The sequence below is a fragment of the Vigna umbellata genome, chromosome 9 (genome assembly GCF_029865625.1).
Source record: "Vigna umbellata cultivar VRB3 chromosome 9, Vumbellata_1.0, whole genome shotgun sequence".
Taxonomy (NCBI): domain Eukaryota; kingdom Viridiplantae; phylum Streptophyta; class Magnoliopsida; order Fabales; family Fabaceae; genus Vigna; species Vigna umbellata.
Genome location: NC_142173.1, coordinates 7,147,666 through 7,164,403, shown reverse-complemented (window position 1 = coordinate 7,164,403; position 16,738 = coordinate 7,147,666). Strand labels below are relative to the sequence as shown.

The 16,738-nt window shown below is 38.5% G+C and overlaps 1 protein-coding gene across 2 annotated transcripts; it reads right to left on the bottom strand.

Annotated features, from left to right (window-relative positions):
• Nucleotides 1-2,671: 2,671 nt before the first annotated feature.
• LOC124831227 (uncharacterized) lies at nt 2,672-16,444 on the bottom strand. 2 transcript variants are annotated; one of them, XM_047305148.2, is made up of 7 exons: nt 14,635-16,444; nt 11,008-11,098; nt 10,199-10,356; nt 10,054-10,108; nt 9,866-9,948; nt 9,613-9,706; nt 2,672-3,705 (listed from the first exon to the last, which is right to left on the bottom strand). In XM_047305148.2, the coding sequence occupies exons 1-7, from the start codon at nt 16,096-16,098 to the stop codon at nt 3,107-3,109; spliced, it is 2,544 nt and encodes an 847-aa protein (XP_047161104.1). In that variant the 5' UTR covers nt 16,099-16,444; the 3' UTR covers nt 2,672-3,106. The 2 variants fall into 2 exon arrangements, with proteins under 2 accessions (XP_047161104.1, XP_047161105.1); XM_047305149.2 differs by having other exon boundaries at nt 10,054-10,105.
• Nucleotides 16,445-16,738: the final 294 nt, after the last annotated feature.

Sequence of the window (16,738 nt, the reverse complement as noted above, 5' to 3'; positions counted from 1 at the left end):
TTCTTGATATTAAACAAGGATAATGTGTCCAGAAGCGTTGAGTATGAATTCCTCTGATGCATCTCATTATGTTGACATAAATCAAATGTGGTAAATTGAAGGGGGTACCGGTCAACATGCGATAGATAGCAAACCTTCCCAGTTCAGTGATGTGATCACGCGAGATGTTCTTGTGAAGGAAGGTCATAGGACACACATGTTGCAACACCTTCGCATGTGGAGTTATACTATTGTAGTTCAGTTCTATCCTGCCATACTCGGGTTTGAAGTTTTCTCCAAAGAGAAGCTTCTCTATTTTGTTCTCCTCTATGTACATCTCATCCCAGTTGTTGTAGAAACAATTGTCCACTCTAGGACATCCGGTGGCTTTTGCTATAGTTTGGATGTTGATCATTACCTCCTTTCCTAGTACCTTTGAGACAATCTTTTCTTTCCCTTGGAATTCCATATTCATCCAAAACTAATAGATTATTCAAGCAAAATGGAAGTGTCCCATTCAAAGAATCGATGAATACCACATTTGTGTGCACCTTGTAGTACGTTGTAGCCATACATCCTCAGTTCCTTAAGATCAATCCAGTGGTGTTCAACATAAATTCTTATTCCCTTTTCCATTGGAGAGGTATGGGTGATGCTCTCTTGGGACTTGAGTAGACTTCTTCAATACAGATGATAAGCATCAAGCGTTTAATATCAACTCTCTTAGATGCTTTAAGCACAATAGCGTTTAGTCATGCACATGGTGTTTTAACCTAGATGTTTTTCTATTATCTAAGATCCTAAGTGCTTTCCTAAGTTTTTGTGTTGTGGATTATAGTTCTAAGTTTTTGTGTAGGTTTTCTATGTTTGGGGATTCAGGTTCTAGGTTTTGTATTTTCACCCTAAATTATTTTCAGATTATTATCTATTTTAATGTTATTTGATTAAATTTCAAAACATGAGAGCATTTAGGCGCATAGACGATTTTGTCTTGACATAACCTACTCTTGGTTTCGTCGAGCTATCGTTTAACTTTACCAAGTTAAACATCATTGAGTTTCAATCACTCCTTATTTCCTCTAGACAAACCCGTCTACCTACCGTTTAACTTCACCAAGTTAAACGTAAAGTATTTGAATTCTTTTCAGAATTTACAATCAGAAGATTGATTACAAGTCTTTAGACGATAACTCTTGTAGAGAGGAAATCTATTCAATACAGTTCAATCTAACAGACTCACATGAACTTTCTCTCTTCTCTCTTCGTACAATAGCAAACTTATATATTAACGAAGCTTGAAAGTATTTTTCTTGCTTGAGCTTTACTTCTCTTTCTCATATATTCTCTTTTGAGTTTGTGTGCTTGAGTTTTTCCTCTACATTGTTCACTTGAGCCTTTTCTCTATTATATTCTCTTTATTATCTTTTTGAATGATCTTCTATTTAAAGGCTTCTAAAAAAGATATCCGTCAGATAAAGCTTTGCTTTGATCTTTGAGTCTTCTTAGTCTTGTCATATGTAGCAGTTATTAATTAAAGTCAACTTGTCAGTGCAAGCTTGCTTTTTTATGAAGAGAACATTATGTGAATGTCTTTTTTGTTTCTAACGTCCACTTCTAATTTGTATAGGATGAAGTATGTGGATGCGTGCAATAGACAATCTTCAGAAAGTAAAGAAGATATGCATGCAGCAAATATGTCATTTGTTTTATCATTTTTGTTGTTTTTAAACATAGAGCGTTTAATGCAGCACATGGTATTGTGTAGCCTATGTAAACGCTTTTTTAAGTTTTTTTGTCTTTTATTCAAAGATATGTTTAACAAGGTATCTTTCAACACAAGTTTTTGGAATATTGTTTAAGTCCTTTGGCGTACTTTCCAAAAACATATTTAACACTTTCATTTATCAAGATATGTCGAGTGTTCGTTTGATCATTGCTTAGCGATAAATAACAATAATTACATTTAGCAAGACTCGTTAACACACCAAATAGGAAAATCATTTAGAAAAATCATTTAGTGGTGTGTATGTTCAATATGTTAGTGTTTTTACTAAGTCTTTCCTTTAAGATGATTAGATTTTTCAAAGCATTTTCACAAACCTTTTATATGTTAAACTTCAAACCACATAAGACCTTTTAGATCATTCAATCTTATAGATGATCTTGTCTTGACAAAAAAGTGGACTAAAGAGAAGACTACTCTAAAGTTAGCTCAAATAAGTTGTTTGGCAATATATCAATACTAAAATACATGCTAAAAATACATCGCAGACCTTTATGTATAGGTCAAGAAACCCTAGACTAGTCTCCAATATATATATATTACAAGAATAAAATGCGAAAGTGATCCTTAAAATATTGTCCTGTTCTATATAATCCTTAAATGATCACAAGCATGAGTGGGAGTTTGCAAGTATATAGTGGTTAATCTCAGTCAAATTTTACTAGTATTGAAGGAGCAATTTTAAGTGTTCTTCAACATTTAAAAGACTGCTTGATATTTTTTTTAAATATAACAATTATATATGAATATTTTACTTTAAAGACCATTCGAGATGGAATTAAAGGTTTATTTGTTAGAATTTAGACGAGTTTCGAGTTTGCATCTATTAGAAATAAAAAGCCACAAGTTTTCCAAACATTAGTCGCCCTAGCAGTTGGAGCTATGTTATTTTATTGAAATTGATTCCACTGAACAAAAATTACATAACAAGATTAATATTAACAAATGTAAAAGAATCATCATATGTAATTCAACAAGCTTTTCCCAAGGTCGTTAATCTCTACATTTTCCCATTACAATAAATCCACCGGTTTCCAAATTCCAGGTGAACCTTCTTTTTCTTTTCTCTTTTGTTCAATGACTTTTACCCCATTTTTTGCTCTTTTCTGTCCCCCCAAATGCTTGATTGAAACGGCAACATATCTCATCCAATATTCAATAGAACAAGAAACAAATGGAACTTATCTTATGCTATCTCACCCAACACCTCTTCTGTACAGTTCTAACTAAAGGAGAATGTGAAATTCGACATCACAACACTACAACAACCCCACCCCTTCTCTCTTTCTTGAGTTGAACACGTCAACTCTCCCATGCTCATAGGCATGAATTTTGGATAATCTCTTATATACCAAGAGGCAATCCAAAATTTTGGAAAATTTTAATTTCCCCCTGAAGGCCAGCAGTTACAATCACCATACCCCATGCTGACATATTATGATTTACTCCATAAGATAAATCCGCACTTGCCTGAGCGCTTGGATCCCTTGTAGTCAAAAGTTTTTCCTCAGGCAACGTTGCAGAAATTCTATCAATAAAATAACTATCTGTTGCACTTGCAATGGTTCCATGAAGTGGACTGTTATTGCAACCCGAAGCAAATTGTGAACCCTCAGAACCAAAAGTTTCCTCTACAGGGGTAGGAGGATGATTGGTTGATGAGACCTCCTCATCCCTATTATCATCAAGCTCAGGTTCTTCTCCAAAGTACGGATCATGCATCTCCCATGAATCATCCATACCTGGCCAAGGAATGGCCACTGACACATCTTTACAGTGAAAATGTTCATATGTGCTTGTCATGGTAACACATTTACCCCTGCTAGGTCTACAATCAGCTTCGTTTCTCCATATGTATACATGAGAATCCTCACTTGCTGAGACAACATATTTACCATTTGCTGTGAGGAAGGCAGAAATTTGGCTATTTGCATTGCGAAATCCTGGAAAAAAAAGACGTATCATTTTCCTGTGAGATGGAAGAAATATTTGGAAGATCTTACATTCTATCAAAGAATTAAAACTAACAATTATTTTTCATTATTCAAATAAGAATCCTACTTAACTAAGAAAAAAGATTTCACTCCAAAACAAGAGTGTTTATTTGTGTATTATTTTATGAGTTTGCCTGACATTGAACTCACTTATTGCAGGCCTACACATGTACTGATAAAACCGGGATCGAATAAAAAAAGAATAAAAACCCAGAACTCCTTTATTGATATTAAAAAGTACACCCCATATTCAAAAATAGTTCTCAACCGAATCACTCCAGGCATGTCAAGGAACCTGGACCCTCCCAAATTTAAAACTAATTTCCTTTTCTTCCTCTCTACTAACAAATTTCTCCTATAAATAGTCTCAGCTCTAACCAACTAATGAAAACAATCAATTACACAATTTTATTTTTCTTATTCTTTCTCTGATACATGTATAATAGGAGGTCATCGTATTCTTCAATTAAAAACCCCACCCTTCAACTGAGACTTGTCCTCAAGGTGGAATCAAGAGAATGCTTACTGAATCTCAGATGCTAACTCCCAACTACTCTCAAAAGTTAGGAGCTGCGGCTACTTGAGAAACACCTGCACATCACCACGAGCATTCAGTCTCTTTAGTTAGGACACCTTCCAGAAATACTTAAACCTTCTTTACTTCAGTCAAAGCAGCAGGCAGAGGTTGTGGGGAGGTTCTGGGTTTACAGCTCTTTTTAATGAGACATGACAGACAAGATGCACTTTCCTATCAGCTCAAGGGACACAAAATCTAGGTAACCGCTTTTCATTAGGATGCTTAGCTAATGACCTCATTTTGTATGTAGGAAGCTTTAGCAATACCCAATAATCTTTGAAACTGACCTCTCTCCTATACTGTTAGGACCTGGAGGGTTTAGGAAAGGAGAAAGATAGTAGAGAAATAAAGATGAGTACTTAACTGTTGAGCAGTTAAGGGGGCGGGAAAAGGTCTGTAAAAAGGACCTCTTTTGTAGTTAAAAAAGGGTACAGATTTTACCTTTGAGTTTGCAGACCGGTTCAGACCTGGTGGAGGAGGTTAAGCTCCTAGATTTTCCTAGTTGTATTCTTGATTCTTTGATGTGAATACAGTTCAATTCATTACCATTTCTTGTTGTGAGTTTTACTGGGGTGTGTGAGTGAGTTAGAAAGTTGGGATTCTTACCTAGATTCCTAACAAAGTGGTCCGACCTGCCGGATTCAAATCGGGGGAGAACAAGATGGACGGGAAGTTACATGCTCTGGAGAACCGAATTGAAGGAAGAATGAACGAGGTGGAAGGACGATTGGAGCATATTGAAATGACCGTGGATGGTTTGAAGGCGGAATCAGCAGCGAATCGTCAAGATTCTATTGCGATGCGCAAAGACATCCAAGAACTGATGAGGATCATGGGTGCGCGAACCAAACAGACAGAAGATAACTCTAACGGGAGCCAGGGGTCAGTCAATGGCCAATGGAGGGACGAGGTGGAGAGAGAGATGGGGAACGAGCGGAGGGGCAACTCAATTGGCGGCGAAAGGTGGAGTTACCCACCTTTGAAGGACCGGACCCTCTGAATTGGATTAATCGGGCAGAAAAGTTCTTTGAAATTCAGAAAGTAGCAGAGGCAGAGAAGGTCGAACTGGCGTATCTTAGCATGGAAGGGAGCGCCGGCTACTGGTTTAAGTTCTGGAAAGAGAATGCGAGCGACCGCTCGTGGGAGGGGCTCAAGGAGGCTTTGTTGATCAGGTTTGAGAGTCGTAATCGAGGGGGGATTTTTGAGAGGATGGTGCCGATACGACAAGCGGGCACCGTGGAGGAGTATGTGCGGGATTTCGAAGCGCTGGTCGGACAGACGAAGGCGTTTTCGGATGACCAGCTATTGGGATATTTTCTAGCAGGCCTAAGAGAGGAACTGCGGTGTCAAATTCGGCCACACGATCCGCGAAATCTAATGGTGGCAATGAGGAATGCACGGGATATCGAGGAGGCTTTACGTGGGTTAGGTCTGAGTGGGTGCACAACGCCCAAGAATTTCCAATCATGGGGTCGAATGACGGGAGGAGCGGGGCTAGTGAGAACCGAACCGGCGAGGAGTAACCCAGGGAGAAATGCCGCAACCGAGAGCGTCGGATCAGTGAGACGAGACAGCGCGGCAGGGAGTAGTTCGGCGAGAGGAGGAAGCCCAGTGGGAAGTGATAGTAGAGGAAGGAACTCGTGAAACCTTCCCTACCCAGAATTTCTTAAACGAAGGGAAGAAGGGAGGTGTTTTAGATGTGGGGAGGCCTTCAGCCCTGGGCACTAATGCCCTGAGAAGAGTTTACGGGTAGTGTTATTAGCGGAAGATGAAAAGGAGGAGGTCGAAGCGGAGCCACAACGAAGGGAGCTATCGGCTTTTTCGGCCAGCGGATTTGCAGATGGAGGGGCCATCTTGCTGGCCAACCAAGGTATTGGATAGAAGGATCCAACAGCAAGGGAAGGACAAGCGGGAGCAGGTTCTAGTTGAATGGCAAGCAGGAGGGGAGGATAGTGCAACTTGGGAAGACTAGATAACAATGCCAAAGCATTTTCCAGAGTTCAACCTTGGGGACAAGGTTGATCTTCAGGGGGGAGTAATGTTAGGACCTGGAGGGTTTAGGAAAGGAGAAAGATAGTAGAGAAATAAAGATGAGTACTTAACTGTTGAGCAGTTAAGGGGGCGGGAAAAGGTCTATAAAAAGGACCTCTTTTGTAGTTAAAAAAGGGTACATATTTTACCTTTGAGTTTGTAGACCGGTTCAGACCTGGTGGAGGAGGTTAAGCTCCTAGATTTTCCTAGTTGTATTCTTGATTCTTTGATGTGAATACAGTTCAATTCATTACCATTTCTTGTTGTGAGTTTTACTGGGGTGTGTGAGTGAGTTAGAAAGTTGGGATTCTTACCTAGATTCCTAACATATACACATCAACATCACAACGTATTTGATCTTAAGATTTCAGAAAATTCTAATGAAAGTTCATCCCTCTTCTCGGTCATCTTGTTAACGTTCTCTAGCTTCAATGAATCATGGACCCCTTTAATAGTGAGGGAGGGTGTTGGAGAAAAAGTCCAACACGTTGAGATTTTGATGAAGAGCTAAGCAACAACTAAGTATAGAAACACGATCATACTTCATCCAAAAGACGATGATTAATCCCAACAAGAAATCATGTAAGAAGTAATTGTTTTGTCTAACAGACAATACAATACTGTGCAATCTTTTTTTTATATCTAACGTGCCACATACGTATTCAAATGATAAGCAAATAGAAGTGAGCCAACCTCGTACAAAAGAAAAATGTATAAATGTTTATTCTATGTTGTTAAGAGGTTAGGAAAAGGATAAGTCACATAAGAGGATCTCTTGAACAAAGAGCTTAAGTTGCTTTTCTTCAACAATTCATTGAACTAAACATTGTCAACACTGGAAGAACAGTCTACTTCGTCTGACACTACAAATTAGACAAATCAAGGAAATGCACAGTTCCCAAGAACATTTACTATTGTTCGGAGTGCATTCAATGCATTCAGCAATATCAACCTCTTTATGCAAAAGGAAAGCCATCAAAAGTGTTGAAGCTACTCAATGGCCAACAACAGTTTTTACATTCACTACTTTCTTCAAAGCCTATATAATAATCTCAAGAAGAATATAGAGAGAGAGACCATGTCATATAGTGCTAAAACGCTACTAAGATTTCTGAATCAACTAAAGCTTCAAAGAACATTGTTCATGAATAATCAGTAAGCTGGAGGAGAGTACCAAATCCTACATAGATCAACTAACAATAAACCTCCCTAGTAAGCAACCTTGTGATCTGTGGTCACCAATCATACCAACTACTCCATCTTAGCCAGAGTGGATGTTTGAAAATAAAATAAAAATTCTCGGTTATTAGCCATCACCTCTTGAGGACACAACCAAACAACTCTAGGTGATGCTCTCACCATCAACAACAGACATCACCATCGATGTGGTTGGCCACCGCAGTATTGACATTATAGTCCCCAATGCTTTCTTCATTGTTGCCAACCATCACATCAATCAAGACCATCACATCACCATCTCCAACACTACATCAACATCTTCGACACTATACCTTCATTGTCGTTGATCATTGACTTCATCATTGTCCATATTACTTTTAATGCATGCTCAAGATTATAAATAGTTTTATGTATACTCACAATTCTTACTAGTAGAGTTATGATCTCTTTCAACCCTTCAAATAATTTACCCATCCTCAAGTTTGAGAACATTGGTTTCAACAAGAAATTGCTAAGAAAGTTTTGGAATAACCAATATATGTAATGAGACCATGGCAGATTTTCACTCGTCAAATGTGACTTAAACTACTATCTTGCCTTCAAAAGCATCTTTCTTTAGTAAGGCAATCAATAATTGAGCTACTTTGCCGTAGTTGTTAACAATTTGTATGTAACTCATTAATTCCCAATCCTTGCAAACTCTTCACATCTTGTGGTGTAAGCCATAATGTCATGACCTCTAATTTTCATGGGTCAACTACCACCACTTTTGTTTAAGTAATATGCCCTAAGTACAACGTTTGGGACTAGCAAAAGCTACACTTTTTCTAATTGACCTTCATATCATGTTAATACAAATCTTAATCAAATTTCAGATGTTGAATAAGATCTTCCAAATTCTCACTATAAATGTCATAGAAAGAGATGAGCAAAATTTCCCGAGTACGGTCTTTAAACATTGTTCATAATGGACTAAAATGTAGATGCAACATCAATCAATCTGAATGCATAACAATGAATTCATAGTGGCCCTCGTGTGTCATGAAATTTATCTTCTAATTATCCTCATATCTCATACAAATTTGATGGTAAGTCTCCTTGAAATCATGTTTAAAAGATATAACCAATTTGCCTATTTCTTCCGAAACCTATTCTATAATGTCATTTGAAAAATCATCTTGTACAACTATTTTATTCAAAGCCCTATAATCCATGCAAAATTCCCATCCTACTTCAGTAAGGACTAACACTTGTCGCACCTTCAAGAACCTAACGCACCAATTTCTCAATTTCTTCTTTTTTGTCATGAAGATATTTATATAGACTAATTAGGAGTATTGGTTTGGTAAATTTAGTCGAGTTGTGCAAAATTTTGGATTGAAATGATATGAGGCGGATCATTTTACGGTCACCCTTCTCTTGACAAATGTGTTTATCTTATGGTGTATGTTGATGATATTGTTATTATAGGAAATGACGTCACTATAATTACTCAATTAAAGAATAATTTGTTCAACCACTTTCAAACTAAAGATCTAGGTCGTCTAAAATATTTTCTTGGTATTGAAGTGGCACACTCAAAAGGTGTCATCATTTCAAAAAGAAAATATGCTTTTGATATTTTGGAGGAAACAATAGTCCTATGGATTCAAATCAAAAGTTAATGAAAGATCAAGGTGAATTTTCTCAGATCCCGAGAGATATAGAAGGCTCGTTGTTACTAAGTTTGTCAACTCTAATGAACACCTTGGAGACATTTTGACCAAATCTCTAAGGGGGTTTTGAATTCAATTTATATGTTTCAAGTTTGGTGCATATGATTTATATGCTCCAATTTGAGGGGGAGTGTTGAAATATAATGTATTTCTAGTAGGTTTTTAGGAGTTTCCTTATATTCCTTGTATGCTGAACTACTATCCCTTATAAATAGGGTAGTATGGTGTATTAGGGTTTAGAGAAGTAATCAAATTTTTAGTTTCTCTCAACTCTTTAAGTACAGCATGAAGCTAAAATATAATTACCGAGGAGCTTCAATAAAAGTCACTTGGTATTGAACTCATTTCACCTACCTTTAAACTTGTGAACTAGATCAATGCCATCAACAAGTCGAATCCGGGAATCAGAAGAAGTGATGAGGACTTCTGATGAACTTCCTGGCAGAAACTGTTCATAAAAATCAGTACGAAAACAATAGCGAGTATTATTACCAACCAAAGAAAATTTATAATTGTTGTTAAGCCTCAATTATTTGCCTTTATTTTTTTTTTCCATTTTAACCCTTCAGTTTTGGGAAAAATTAATACAGACCAGTAGCCATTATACCTGGAAGCCAGTAATTTTCTTGTGGTTTGATCTCTTTCTCCTGTTCTGCAAATTTATCTGACTTTTCTGTTGCAACTTATTTTCTGAATAAAATAGAAAAAAATGACAATGATAGCAATAATCAGTGGCCTGCAATAATCGAAATAGATTATAAATTTATATGTAGTTAAAGAGAACACTGATGATACCAGATGTATTATATGAATGACAGCTACCCTTGTAAGTACCCACTAGTGCACCCTGCTTTGAGCAGCAGAAAATATTATTGAATTCCGACTAAAATATCAAATTTTTTCATGTAGATAAAATAATGCATATAAATGTAGAACTAACCTGACCATCTGGCGTATAGCAAGCAGCAGTGACCATCTCATGTAGATCAGTCCAATCAACAACTTGTCTATCAGGTATGCTCCAAATACGAACCTTGGCATCCAAAGATCCACTAATGAAGTATCTATCATCCGCAGGATTAAACTGGATGCAAGTTACTGTGCCAGACAGATAACAAATTGAAGTAAAGGAATAATTAGCAAGGAGGAGAAACGGTTTAGGAAGGGTGGGAGGAGTACAAGAATGTTTTATCATTGCTACATTTAAGTGGCAACTGATATGTGAAATGAATAAAATTTTGTACAATCAGTTCTGTATGCAGAAACAGTAAAATTTGATAAAATCATGCTATTGTCCATTAAAGTGGTTACTAAATCCATGACCAACGGATGACTAAGTGTACAATTGGATTATACAGTGAATCCAATTAAAATTTAGAGAAACACTAACAGCACACTCTGAAATACATTATTTCCATCACACTTTATACTGTTATTAAAATTCACAAATTGACTGGTCTCATTTTTCAGTAATAGCTGGCATTTATTAAAAATCATACAATGAAGGGTCTCATCTCTTATTTGATGACTTTCACTATTATTTCACAAGTCACGATAAATTTCAACCAATAATCCACCTGTTGAAAAATGCATGTGTCAGTGTATTGCCCGAACTTCTCTTCAATTTTTAGTAGGAAAAGAAATAGAAGCTTATATCACAAATGCATATTCCGAAGCATTGCAATCCATAAAATCTATTCAGAATACAAAAAAGTAACCAGAGCCGATATAATAGATATGTGTGCTCACCATAGTCACTGTGTGCAAAAACTTTCAGACAAGACTTGCTAGACAAATGCCACAGGCGCACAGTTTTGTCCATTGAAGATGAGAGCAAGTGCTGATGAAACAGAAAAAACATAAGGAAAGGTATAAACTGCACATTGTCATGACGAATATTGAATTGTAAGGATCAAATATAAGATGATAATCAAGAAACTCTCTTACGAAGTAAACATATCCCCCTCGCCCAATTCAAGTTCTTCATTGACATCTTCCTAGCTTATAATAATATCTGACTAAAAGTCATTTTTCACATTTTCACCTTGTATGGTGCTCTCAAACCAAAATACCACCACTACAACATGGGTGAAATTTAGCAAATAAGAAACTGATTAAAAAAAATCTTCATAATAAAAATAGTTTAAATATTTACATAAAATTAGAAAATGCTTAACCTCTTTAATTTGCCTAATAATATATTTAGAACTGTTTATTAATCAATAATTTGAAATCTTTTAGAAAGGATTACTTCTGAGTTCAGCACATTGGCATCATCTATGGGAACAAAAAAGTTGAAAAGTGAACACTCCTACTCCTTAACCCTTGAGCTTGGGTGCATTATCAGCTGCGGCGCCTTCGCGAAGGTGCACTATGCGCGCAACGTGCAGACGGGACAGAGCGTGGCCGTGAAAATCATCAAGAAGAAGAAGATAAACGGAACGGGTCTCACTAGTAACGTGAAGCATGGAATCACTATCATAAGCAGTCTCCACCACCCCAACATCGTGCGTCCCCATGAGGTTCTCGTTACCAAAAACAAAATTTTCTTCATCCTGGACTTCGCCCGCGGCGGAGAGCTCTTCTGGAAGATCTTGAAGGGTCGCTTCTCGAGGGATCTCAGCCCTAATCTCGCATAAATCAGTCCTAAATCAATTTTTCCCCAATTAAAAAAACTCAATTTCTTAATAAAATCCTATCTTATCTAATTAACGAACACGTCAAGCAAGCACAAAAGTATATTTTGACACGTAATCACTAACTGATGCCAGATCATCACCTCATTAACTGCATTTGGTTATATTTAACGGAAGGGACTAATTTGACTCAAAATTTTAAAACTGAGGATCCATTTCAAACACTTTTATAACGAGAGACTAAATTGAGATTTGTCAACGAAACTGGTGACTAAATTGGCTATTAAACCAATAAATTAATACCGAATGGTAGCGAGTTAGAAGTAGACTGTTTTACCAGTTAGGAAGGGGCGTGAGAATGTGATACTATAAATAGTTTTCCTGTAATTTTGTTCGATAGGATATTTCTAGTGAGTATAGATTGGACATATTTTCCAGTGGAGGAAGGTAGGCTTCCTTGGGGAGTGCATACTTGTATTTTCGATACTTTACAGAATCAAGAATACATACATACATACTTTCTCTTCTGTTATTCGAGTGTTGAAGTGAGAAGAGAGTATAGATTGGGTTACTCGCACAAAGTAACCTAACATACCGGGACACGTAGAAGGTGAGTGGTCAATGTTTCCAGTGAGGGGACCTCATGACTGGTCAAAAGTTGATCTCTGATATGATCAAAATCTGGATGTAAGGCACGAAGGATCAACATCATGTAATATTTGTCTAGTTTCTTCTTGATATCCTTTAATGAGTTTCCAAAAACATCCTTAGTTCTTTGACAACAGATATGGCTTCAGCCATGAAGGACACCATATCATGGTCTGTCATTTTAAGAGATGCAAGCTTGTTTGCCGTGTCATAGAGACGTTGAATATCATTGGCATGGATGCTTTGAGCTTTCATCCAAAATGAGTGACAAGTTTTGAAAACTCTCAGAGATATAAGAAGTTTGGGTTCCACTGATTGCCATAATAGAGCACACTACTGGAAATCTGCTTGTTTCCACTTATCAGCTTTTTCATTAGGCACATGGCTTCCATCTCGCTCAAGGTGGTCATAATGTCGTTGGCCAAGGAACTACATTTCAACAGCAGCAGACCACGATAGATAATTTTCTCCATTTAGCTTCTTGAAAGTAATTGATGGACTTTCGGAGAGTGAAAGAGCACTGCCAAACGCCATCTCTGAAGAAGAAGAATCGCAACAGCAAGGAACTAGAAAACCCTAAAGGTTTTGACCAACTTTCTTCAAGGAAGGCTTTGGGACCCTTTCAAAGAAGAGTTTTGAGGGTCAGAACAGGGAGACGAAAGACCGGCGACCGCTGTGGAGGTGTCGCGATGGCAATCCAAGGAGCAGAGGACAGCGTGTGAACAGTGCGCGCCTGTTCGCGATGCACAAAGATGGAGTGCATGGCGGCGTGTGAAGGAGAATGAGACCCAGCACTGGTTGGGGTGGTCATCGCTCGAAGAGACGAACCAGATCCGGTGGTTGCCTGACGTAACTGTGACGGCGACAGGCAGCAGACAGTGGCGGACAACAGCGAAACAATGAAGAACAGTGGCTGATAGCGTTGAAGAGGACAACCACGGACAGGGGCAAACGACACCCTACAGATGCTAAGAGATAGAAACTGTAAAATAATTCTAGAGGGTTTGAAAGATCCCTCTCACTCTCATTCTATATATAAGAAAGTTCAAATACAAAATAGGGCAGTTCTGATGCAATAATGATAAATAGGATAAATACTAATAATGATAAATAGGGTAAATATTCTAATTGATAAATAGGATAAATATTCTGACACCATTACAAGTCACCACACTTTAAACTATTAATTAGAAAATGCATTTCCAAGGATGGCCTAGAATGAAAATGCAACTTCAGAAAATAAATAATGGTTGATCTACTACCTTAAATTCAAATAAATTGTAATCAATTTACCAGGAAGTAAGGAAATAGCTCCACAAATCTACTCTCAGAAACATAACTTTATCTACTTGTTCCTAGATTTCATATTTCAATATTGAGTTTATGTTTAAAACTACAGTAAGTAACCTCATAACAACAACGAACTTTTAAAACAAAAGTTGTTGTAGTGCACAAACAATTCCATAATGTTCTAACCAGAAAAATAAATAAACGAAAATAGTCTTCAAACTTATAGCAACAATTTATGTTCCCTTAACAGCATATTCCACAAAAAAGAAACATTTCAATACATAAACTAATAAATATTATACTCTGATACAATTCAGAATTCACATTTGATGCCTATTCTGCTAATAAAAAATGGACAATAAAATATGAACCAAGTCCCACTAGGCAACGCCAGCTAAAATAAATCAATAGACGCTAATGGGCTCCATAATAATCAAATTTTCAGTATAACTGTTTAGAGTATCTTCTTAATGCTTTCTGATGTTTTGGTTTTCTACCCATTTAATCAAACAGTTTCATTATATCCACTTTCTCTCCCAAGAGCCTCACTCGGTGCTTGTTTGGTAAGCACTCAATCAATTTCTCAATCCAAGCTCAATAACTTTACGTGGCGGTAGAAAAGCCTAGCTGTTCCTCTTAAATGATTTTATCTGTTAACAGGACAAAGCAGAAAAACTAATAACAATTTTAATGTTTATGGGTGTACGAATGAATGTAAATAAAATGAACTTTACACGTATATTCAGTTATACAAGACAAAAGTAGAATTAAACAACAACATCATCCTCTTACAGAAGCTAACCTGAGACTTGGACCAAGAAAGGTCAAGCACGTCATGGAGATGACCCTTAAAGGTGCAAACCGGTTTATCAGTGAGAGCAAACACAGTTTCCGGCACTACTAACTGGTCCACGCTCAACGATTTTCTGCTGACAGACAACCTCCCCCTTCTCTTCTTTTCCAAATTATTCTCCATGCCAGGAGAAGAAGGCTCCGGCGACCCATTAACAACAAACAACATGTTCAAATTCCCATCGTCCGGTTTCTCCACGAGTAACTCGCCCTTCCTCTCAGACTCCAGAACCCGCCAAACATGAATCACACAATCTTCACCGGCACTAGCAAGGTACTTCCCATCCAAACTAAACTTAATGCTCCAAATGGATCCAACATGAGCCTGAATCTTCTGGCTCTTATAAAGCCCCGTAACCTCCTTACAAGACTTCCCATACTGTCTAACCCTCACTCTCTCACCCCCCTGAACCAAACCACTACCACCATCCTGGCTATCGTCGGTGGCAGAGCTTGACCTCCGGCCACCCGCCTTCTCTGAGGAAGACGTATCCCTCTCATCACCACTTCTCCTCTCCTTCTGACCCACCACAACACTCTTCAAACTCATGAACTTAAACCACCCACCTTTTCTCCTCACTTTGCCACCATCCCCTTCATCATCAACACCACCAGCATTCCCACAATCACCTTCTCCATCCACGCCGTCCCCATCGCGACCTTCCTCCGCACTCTGCCTCCTCATTAGCTCCTGAACAATCGGAGAATGCCCCACCGTCATCTCAAACTCCTCCACAGTCAAACGCCTTCCAGTCCCCACCTCCTTAACCTCATTCCACACCCCATCCCGCTTCACCACAAACTCTTTCCCATTGTCCAAATCCCTAATTGTACAAGCTTGCTCCACTTCATCGACCACATTCCCCTCCCCATTTCCACCCTCCTCAGATACACTCACACAAATCCTATTATTCACAGAATGACTACCACTAATACTACTATTAATATTAATATTAATATTATTATTCACGAGAAAACCGTTGTCATTGTCGCGAATGGGAACAACGGATGACTTGCAATGCTTGGTGCCGCGATCCGCGGTGTTGTCGGATTTCGATCGGGGAATAGTGGCGGCGGCGGTGGAAGTGTCGGTGCATTGGTGAGAGGAGGATGATCGGGGGATGGTAGCGGCGGGGGAAGGCGGGGTGGGGAGACCGAACTGTCGGAGGAGGCGGGAGCGGCGCTCGGAGAGGGAGGAGGGTTCGGAGATCCAGGCATCGTACTTGCACATGGTGGGGAAGGGGAATTGGGGGAGGGCATGAGTGTCGTTTTTAATAGGTTTGGTGTCGTTTTGGGGAGTGGGAGCGTCGTCGTCGGAGGCGGACGTGGAGCAGGAGCATGAAGAGAGCAAACGGTCGTTGGAGTCGTGGAAAAGGGAAGGGTCGTGGTGGTCCTCCTCCACGGCTGGGGTCATGGCTTGTGGGGCATTCCCATTTGGATCAACCAACCCGAAGGGCAAATGGGTCGGATCGTGGAACGGATCCAATGCCGGGGAACGTATTCGGTTTGAGTCAGATCCAATGAATGGTACAGTAAGAATGTTAATGAGATGTAATGGAAATGAAAACCTGCGCTGAGAGTGTGTGTGTGTGTGTGAGTTGTGTTTGCCAGGTGGGTTCTGCTGCTGTGTTGTGTTCAGTTCTGTTGTGTTGGAGTGAGAACTGACCTTCCTTTTGGGGTAGGGACTGCACAAAGAACTTGCGTTTGCTAATGAAAAAAAGGGAGGGGGCTTTCTCTTTTCCTTACATAGGACTCTAACACAAATTAATCAAGCCAATGGCGAGATGACAAACCTTTTTTATAAATATTATTTTTAACCAATACAAAGGTTTGGCAAAACAAAAGCGTTAGCAACATTCTACTGATTATGCATACAGTGAAACTCACTAAGAAAAACGTATATATTAGTAAATATCACTTTCAGAGTAGTATTTTCGTTTAAGTACATATTTCATTACCATAATCATACATTCTATTCAGAGAGATTAAAATTATAGGTTTAAGGTCTAAATAGACATGGACAAAGGCTAGAAGAGGGTTTCTTGGAAGGCTAT